The sequence below is a fragment of the Epinephelus moara genome, chromosome 16 (genome assembly GCF_006386435.1).
Source record: "Epinephelus moara isolate mb chromosome 16, YSFRI_EMoa_1.0, whole genome shotgun sequence".
NCBI classification, from domain to species: domain Eukaryota; kingdom Metazoa; phylum Chordata; class Actinopteri; order Perciformes; family Serranidae; genus Epinephelus; species Epinephelus moara.
In genome coordinates this window covers 46,737,638-46,746,675 of record NC_065521.1, presented here as the reverse complement: position 1 = coordinate 46,746,675, position 9,038 = coordinate 46,737,638, and the positions used below count along the sequence as shown (strand labels likewise).

The 9,038-nt window shown below is 43.1% G+C and overlaps 1 protein-coding gene across 5 annotated transcripts in view; it reads right to left on the bottom strand.

The window, feature by feature from the left end:
• Positions 1-1,690: 1,690 nt before the first annotated feature.
• LOC126402474 (uncharacterized) overlaps positions 1,691-9,038 on the bottom strand; it is a 20,427-nt gene continuing 13,079 nt past the window's right edge. Inside the window, exons 1-6 of one of the 5 annotated variants that reach the window (XM_050064499.1) lie at positions 5,441-5,927; positions 3,090-3,434; positions 2,777-2,810; positions 2,650-2,696; positions 2,401-2,541; positions 1,691-2,001 (exon numbers count right to left, since the gene is read on the bottom strand). In XM_050064499.1, coding sequence (XP_049920456.1) covers positions 2,425-2,541; positions 2,650-2,696; positions 2,777-2,810; positions 3,090-3,434; positions 5,441-5,896 — 999 coding nt within the window. In that variant the 5' untranslated portion in view covers positions 5,897-5,927 and the 3' untranslated portion in view covers positions 1,691-2,001; positions 2,401-2,424. Of the gene's footprint in view, positions 2,002-2,400; positions 2,542-2,649; positions 2,697-2,776; positions 2,811-3,089; positions 3,435-5,440; positions 5,928-9,038 lie in introns of those variants that run through there. The other 4 variants (XM_050064495.1, XM_050064496.1, XM_050064497.1 and 1 more) reach the window with 4 other exon arrangements.

Here is a 9,038-nt window from a genome sequence, read left to right as displayed (position 1 = left end):
GAGCAGACAGCTGAGCAGACAGACGAGCAGACAGCTGAGCAGACAGCTGAGCAGACAGACGAGCAGACAGCTGAGCAGACAGACGAGCAGACAGCTGAGCAGACAGCTGAGCAGACAGCCGAGCAGACAGCTGAGCAGACAGCTGAGCAGACAGCTGAGCAGACAGGGACACATCAGGGTTTAATGAAGGAAAGATTCATGAGCTTACTGACAAGTCCTCAGAGACATGGTGACGAGTCCTCAGAGACAGCAGGGACTGAGCTGAGCAGGTCCAGGTGAGGATTCAGGTTCTGATAACTGCGGCATGAGCACAGAGTGAGGAACAGGGCTGACAAGGTGAAGTGGAAACAGGTGAGCAGGTGGGCGGGGACGGTCAGGTGACACTGGAGGAAAAGGGGGTTACTACAGAGCAGCGAGGACTGGCTGGATGTGGGCGTCAGGTGACTGGAACAAAAGAGGAAAGTCAGTAAAGAGAAAGAGAAAGGAGTTAGAGGAAGTGGTGATGTGGTCGGAGGGCGGAGAGGAAGACGGGTCGGCTGTAAGAAACAGGGACTGACAGACCAGACAGACGGCAGGGTCATTAGAGGTCACTGAAACTGAACTAAACACTGAAACCAGGCGTGAAAAAACATTTCTTTATTTATCTAAATCCATGACCGTCCCTCCGCCATAAATTAGTTCTTAGATTTTTTAAGTTTTTCGCTCTTGTCATTCAAACGGTTTATTTTTGGACAAGTTTTAGATGAGACGTAGAATATGACGAAATAAGAAAGTGAGTTTTTTCTAATCAAAGTTTCGTCACAAATGATGTGTTCAAGGACCGTCAGAAATTTAACACTCTCCCTGCCAGAGTATTATTTTAAATTTCCAGCCACCACCAGCATTGTGGTCATATTCACTGATCTTTCAGGACCCACAGAATAATTTGTTCTCTGAATATGTAAACAGTATAAACATCAAACTGAAGAAGAGAACTTCTGTTTTTACACACACACAAAAACATTTTATTCTGTCTTATTTCATTTATTTTTATCAACACTTGAATTTGTGCATTTTTCAGGCAAAAAGCTGAGAAAAATATATTTTTGTCAAAGAATGTCTTTTTCAACATAAAATCTATTTCACATTTACATTTTTTTCTCATTTCCTTACGTCAGTCTGAATTGTATAAATCAAAATCATATTAATAATAATGAAAATAATAGTCTGTGCGAGGTTTAGCAGCAGAACACGTTGTCACGTTCAGCGTTCTGTTGTCTCCATCTCCTCTGTGGTCGTCATGGAGATCCTGTTTCGTCCCACCAAACTCGTTTGTTTCTTTGTTCGATCATTATTCAGAATGGAGTCGGCCTACACTGTCTACACAGCTTTATTTTAACAGTGATCATAGTGGTGGTTGGCACTCATAATGTTCACCATCTTAGCTTAGCGTGCTAGCATCATAACATTCCTGCTAAACAAAAGCCTGCTGCCCACACAGAGGTCTGACCTCCCCACAGGTGGCTCTGATCTGTGAGCAGCTGTGGACGTGTCGGCCGTCCTCTGGTTTCTGTCCTCTCCTGGTTTCTGTCCTCTCCTGGTTTCTGTCCTCTCCTGGTTTCCTCTGATGGTTCTGGAGACAGCTGGAAATATGATGTGTTAAAGCTTTACACGCTGATCAGTCAGCAACAAACCAGAGAACAGCTGAGGATGATGGGAATGTCATTCATTTATTAAGCAATGAAATACAGACGAAACTCTGAATGTTAGCATGCTAACTTTAGCTAACGTTACAAGCTGTAAAAGCTAAAACACACTGATCTGATGAAGGTGAAAAATGTCATTAAAACACAAATACAGAAAATATAAATGACAGTAGAGACATTTCATTTAAACCCTCGTTACAAAGCACAGCTCCGAATTAACTGATAAACATGAGAACAGATTAAAACACAGTGACAACATGTGACCGTCACACATCTTTACTGCACGCCGGATGAACCTGGATCCTCATCGTCCCCCCTGTGGAGAGAAAAACACAGTTTCAAGGGTTAGTTAATTATCTTTATGTGAATACATCATCACCATCACCATCACCATCATCATCATCATCATCATCACCATCATCATCTCTGTATGTTGTGTATCATAATTCTAACACACAACATACAGACTCGTGTGTGTTCTGACCTGTCGCTGGTGAAGTGGAATATTTCTGTTTGTGTGAATATTATTAATTAATTAATTAATTAGTGAAATCAGTGTTATAAATGTGGCCAGTGAAGCTCAGTGTGTTCACAGATTGATCATCATATCTGTGATCCATTGTTTTTGTCTCCTCAAAGACTCCAGGTCAGTGAGATCTGATGCATCAGTGACCTCTGGTGGCCGCACAGTATATTACATGTCAGTAAGTCTTACAGTGAGAGTTCATCTTAGTTTCTCTCATGAGCTGGTGTCAATGCCCCGAGGACATTTAGCAGGAAGAGGTACAGTGTAACTGGATGGACAGACGGACGAGTGTGTGGACAGATGGAGGGAGGGATTTTCTGTTTCCATTCCCTGAAATAAAAATAAAAGAATGACATGAAGTGAGTGTGTGTACGGTTCATCTCTTTTTTTTGTTCCTCTGTCTCATCTGTGTGTGTCCAGCAGGTGTTGGCTCTTTACCTGGTTTCCTGCTGCTTCAGGACGCTCAATAAGAGCGAGATTTTCTCCTGCAACATGAAAACATTTCTCTCACTGTTACACATACTTGGTTTCATTTTGTCTGACAGAAACATGTGGATGTATTTACCTGGCTCTCCTGTGGTACAGCCCATTTCATCATCCTGTGAAGAGCCATTTTCAGAAATAAGAATAAAAATAACTGAAAAGCAATCAATATCTCATCTGTTGCTGTCCAGCACATCATGAGTTTGTACTAAAAGTAATTAATTAATACATTTTAAATCAATTAAAATTAATTTGCAACACTTGATGTACTTTTCACAGTTTGGGCTCGTCCTCTAAAACTGGAGGAAACTGTGCCAGAAAAAATATGGACAGTCATTAAAGCAGATTTTATTGTGAAGGCACTAACTGGCCGACTCATGAGATCAGACACAGACCCGTGCTCCGTCATGGCCATTGTTGATGTTGTTGCTCGGGTTTTTGTATTTCTTCAGGTCTTCCTGCTGTTGTTGAGAAAGTCTTGGTTCAGGAGATTCCTTTAGCACATCTTCAGCAGCACCATACCATTTGTCCCATGTGTTGTTAATGATGATTTCAGTCAACTGGTCTTTTGCTGATTTTGTCAAATTTTCTTTCAGCACATTTTCCTCTTCATCCAAAAACGCACTGTAATATTGAATCTTCATGTTGCAGCGCCTGGATTCTTCAGAGCAGTTCTTTGGTACCAATGATGATATAAAGGCAACCAGCAGGATAGCAAGGAGGATCGACATGCCAGCAATCTGAAGAGAGAGACAACAAAGATGGTCAGATTATCACCACAGACGCTGAGAAACAGCCATAATAATATTATTCCATTACAGCTGTAGATCGTGAGTTTCTCAGGAAAACAGACCTCATACACTTCTAACACACCAAATGTACAGTATGAGAATCATCTCCCACAAGGTGTCATTTCTAAAGCCTCTTTTACACTGCCTACTCAAGGTGGGAATATCACAACGTTATTCCGCCTCACAGTTCTGTATAAAAAAGTACAATCGTGGAAAAGGGGACAGAGTTGTTTCACCTCTGAGGCGAGGACGAAGGTCGTAACAGAATGGAAATGATGTCTGTATGAAAGGGACAGTTGGCAGGACGAGATCAGGACGATGTATTATGTGCGTGGCCCACGGCAGGAGATTAAAAAGCAGCTGATAGCAGTTAGCAGCTAACTCAAAGAAGAACAGCGGCTGTTAGCAGTTAGTGGCTAACTCAAAGAAGAAAAACAGTGGCTGTTAGCAGTTAGCGGCTAACTCAGAGAAGAAGAACAGCGGCTGTTAGCAGTTAGCGGCTAACTCAAAGAAGAAGAACAGCGGCTGTTAGCAGTTAGCGGCTAACTCAAAGATGAATAACAGCAACTGTTAGCAGTTAGAAGCTAACTCAAAGAAGAAGAACAGCAGCTGTTAGCAGCTAACTCAAAGAAGAAGAACAGCGGCTGTTAGCAGTTAGCGGCTAACTCAAAGAAGAAGAATAGCAGCTGTTGGCAGTTAGCAGCTAACTCAAAGAAGAACAGCGGCTGTTAGCAGTTAGTGGCTAACTCAGAGAAGAAGAACAGCGGCTGTTAGCAGTTAGCAGCTAACTCAAAGAAGAAGAACAGCGGCTGTTAGCAATTAGCGGCTAACTCAAAGAAGAAGAACAGCGGCTGTTAGCGGCTAACTCAAAGAAGAAGAATAGCAGCTGTTGGCAGTTAGCAGCTAACTCAAAGATGAATAACAGCAACTGTTAGCAGTTAGAAGCTAACTCAAAGAAGAAGAACAGCAGCTGTTAGCAGTTAGCAGCTAACTCAAAGAAGAAGAACATCAGCTGTTAGCAGTTAGCAGCTAATTCACAGAAGAACAAGAGCTGTTAGCAGTTGGCAGCTAACTCAAAGAGAAAGAACAGCAGCTGTTAGCAGTGAGCAGCTAACTCAAAGAAGAACAGCAGCTGTTAGCAGTGAGCAGCTAACTCACAGAAGGAGAGCAGCAGCTGTTAGTAGTTAGCAGCTAACTCAAAGAAGGAGAGCAGCAGCTGTTAGCAGTGAGCAGCTAACTCAAAGAAGAACAGCAGCTGCTAGCAGTTAACAGCTAACTCAAAGAAGGAGAGCAGCAGCTGTTAGCAGTTAGCAGCTAACTCAAACAATGAGGTCCAGGAGCTCCTTACCCTCCGAGCAGAGGACGAAATCAGCCGCCATATAACAGGGACGCTAAATGATTGTTATTGACATGTGATATCATTGTTATTGTTTATAAAGAGCTGCTGACACGTATGTTATATGTCACACTAGAGGCTGACACTGTTGTGTTACATGTCATGCCTCTTTCAATTCTGTGATGTCATCATGCTGTCTGACATCACACTCATTAGTTCTGTGTAAACATGTAAATGAGGTGTGATGACAGGACTTGGTCGCGGCTCTTTGGCGCCACCTCTGTGTAAATGGTCTCATGTGTTCAGGGTGCACTCTGCAGCCTCGGCCCTCAGCCTACAACACTCAGTATAAACACTGTGATGCTGCTGCCGTAGTTTTCTCAGGAAATGATGTGTCTGGATAATTATTTTCTGAAGTAAATGGATAAATATCACATCATCCTGAGGGACTCATCACAACAACACAGAAAATAAACTCATGATGTGGAGATAAATTCTTACAGCCGCAGCTGTTCTCAGCATCACAGTGAGCAGATACTGTGCACACACTGATGACAGAAGACGACCACAGTGAAACAAAGGAATGAGACAGACTGACATGATGTGGACAAACACTCACCAAGGACTCGATTTTCAGTTCAGCGATGGTTGTTTGATTCTGAGCCGTGAGGTTTTTTGGGTCTTTGCAGGCCAACTGTTTACCACTGTTACAGCAAACCCACCAGTCTCCATCGATCAGCACAGAGATGACCCAAATCAAACCTATGAACCCTGCTTTGATGATATGACACAAGAAAGCCCAAACACTACTGACACAGGCACGGATACAGGTCCAGGTACATTTACAGGTACAGGTATATATCCAGGCTCTCAGAACCGTCTTGTCCGTCCAGAGTTGGACAACAAATATAATAACGAACGGCATAGCCATGAAGAAATTGCAGCCGCGACCTGGAGCCTCACAATTGCACTTCAAATCCCTGTCGAGCACAACATTGTGAATAAAAATCACAATGATTGCGACGAAGGTGCCGAGTTTCTTGAGAGCAAAATTTGGAAAGACGCTCTTCTTCATCTTTCCTGCAGAGTCTGTAACTGCTGAGAGCTGCTGCCTGTATTGTCTGAATATACCAACTGAAACCAACCACACCCTCTGTGTTGACTGAAAGCTGCTTTACTGAGAGAGTTTGACTGGAATGTTACAGCAACACATTTCATCATATCTAAAACTGACTTCCTCTTTCACAAACAGTTAATGCTGTCAGCTGCATCTATTAAAACTTGAACATGAAAGTTTTTACTTTTTATTTTCTGATCATTTCACAGAGAAAATGAATGCAGAGACAGCTGCAACAATACTTTGTGTTGTTTAGATTCATGTGTAGCACAAGAAGGAAATGATTTGCCTGAGAAAGGAAACCACAAGTGTTCGTAGTTTCATGGTGTTGTTGGTTGCTCAATATCTTTTATCTTGCACCTCTAACTCTGCAGCGCACACTGTGTGATGATCATTAAAAATAATAAACTAAAAACAGACTCGATGCTCTGTCACAGTAACTTGTCCAGTGAAAGCTTCGTCTACACATCAGCTGTAGCATCAGCGTCAGTATGGAGACAGGACAGGAACCTTAAACTGTGGCATCATAACCAACACTGACAATAAGACATGGACAGAGAAAGGAAACAGCAGCATTCAAACATCGAGTATCGACAGTGAAACAAGTTCCTCTGAAAAATAAAACACAAGTTTTATAGATTATTTCATATTAATTTGGATTCTTTCACATTCTGGTGTTTTTTTTCTGACAGTGGTTTTTAGTTTCATCACTCTGTCACTGTTACATTCCTTTGTAGGACTTCATGTTGAAACAGGAACACTAGCTGTTGATATTGCATCATATGGAACATATGGCATCAACACGCCCTTATAAGAGTGAGGACTTCATTTCATGAAGTTCTGATTCTCTCAAAATTTATGACCATTCTTATTGAAATACAACTTAATTTTTTTTAATGCAGTGACTTTATACTCTCTAATATCATTATATGTTGTTGTAGTAACATTTTTCCCCATACGTTTTAAGCCTTTGTTATTTGATTAATAATGAATGAATGAATGAATGAATTAATTAACAGTGGCCCTCATAGTCTCTAAAATTTAAAATGAGTAGCTAAAGACAGTACTAGGACTATACAGGACAGTATTACTGTACACACACACACACACACACACACACACACACAAACACACAGTTGGTCAACTCTGTGACCACCTGCTCTAAAACTGTCATGTATACTATATTTGTATTTTAGTGTATTTAATTAGGTATTTTATGCAATGTATACCTTAATGATTGTAGTGCTCATGTCACCTGCCCCAGAGACTACAGTTCGAAATTAGCCAACCTGGCTAAACCGGCATATTTACAGTAATGTTTATTAATGTGCATTGTCTCTGTATTTTAAACCAATAAACTACACTAAACTAAACACATACCTAGTGGCTAAGTAAGGCTACTGGGTTTGGCGTGGAAGGTCGGATCTCGGTCAGGGCGGGTAACACATATCCAGTCTGGAACCTTAGGCAAAGTCCTTAATGCTGCTAGCCTACTTCAGGATGAGGGAAACTGGGAATGGGGCAACCTGATGAGAAATGGTCTACTGGAACAAAACGTGGATGGAACTGTTGGAATGCTACTATACAAGTAACCCCAGTGAGAAGAGCTGCATGTAGAGGATGTGGGATATTTGGATGCTTTGAAACTCAAAATCTAGGCTAACAAAGAAACCAGTCCTAGCCCAGTGTTCCAACATCCATAAACGGCAACTGCTATCACAACTAGAGATTGATGAGGTGCAACAAACATGCTACAGCAAGGGGAACCAGGACAACAGGTCAAAGTAGGGATGTCATCATCATCCTCACAGATTGGGTACCAAGCCCCAACAAGCCCTTATGACACAGATTCCCTCACAGCAAGGGTGAATGACCTGAGATTGAAAATCATGGACAAACTGGAAGCACGGCACCCCTGAAGCCGATTACCAAGGCTAAGTGACAAAGTACCTTCTGAAAGTCTGAAATTAGGACCATTACTGAGACGAATAAGTTGATATACACCACAGCAACAGTGATCCTAGAGATGCTTGGCTACAAGATGAACACCATGAGCCACAAAGAGAGCTTCCCTCCATGGAGAAGGAGGCTGGAGGCCAAGATCAAGGCAACACGGAGAGAAGCTAGTCAACTCTCAGAGCTACAGAAAGGTGTGGAGAAGAAAGGGATCCCTAGGAAGTCCAACGAACTGTCTATACCTGAAACACTGGAGACTGCTGGGCAAAGGCTCACAGCTCTGGCTACCCGCCTAAAGAGATAAACAGGGGAAGTAGAAGCCAGAGGAATAAATAGGATGCCCTCCACTGAACCAGCCAAGGTGTACTCTCAGTGGCAAGGTGACAACACAAGATTAGATCCATCCAGGGCTAAAACTGAACAATACTGGAAGAGCATATGGGAGAAGGAGGCATCACATAACACCGATGGGTAGTGGATCTAAGAGCAGACAACAGCAATCTCCCAGAACAAGAGCCAGTTACCATGACAACGGCAGACATCCAAGAAAGAGCATCAGGTATGAAGAGCTGGACAGCACCAGGGCCTGACATGGTCCACACCTACTGGCTAAAGACACTTACTGCACTCCATGAATGCCTGACAGCACAAATGAACCAGCTGCTGATAGATGGGACCCATCCAGAGTGGTTGACCCAAGGACAGACAGTCCTGATCATGAAGGATCCAGAGTGGATGAGCCAGGGACGGACAGTCCTGATCATGAAGGATCCAGAGTGGATGAGCCAGGGACGGATAGTTCTGATCATGATGGATCCAGAGTGGATGACCCAAAGACGGACAGTCCTGATCACGAAGAATCCAGAGTGGATGACCCAGGGACGGACGGTCCTGATCATGAAGGATCCAGAGTGGATGAGCCAGGGACGGACAGTCCTGATCATGAAGGATCCAGAGTGGGTGAGCCAGGGACGGATAGTTCTGATCATGATGGATCCAGAGTGGATGACCCAAAGACGGACAGTCCTGATCACGAAGAATCCAGAGTGGATGACCCAGGGACGGACGGTCCTGATCATGAAGGATCCAGAGTGGATGACCCAGGGACGGACAGTCCTGATCATGAAGGATCCAGAGTGGATGA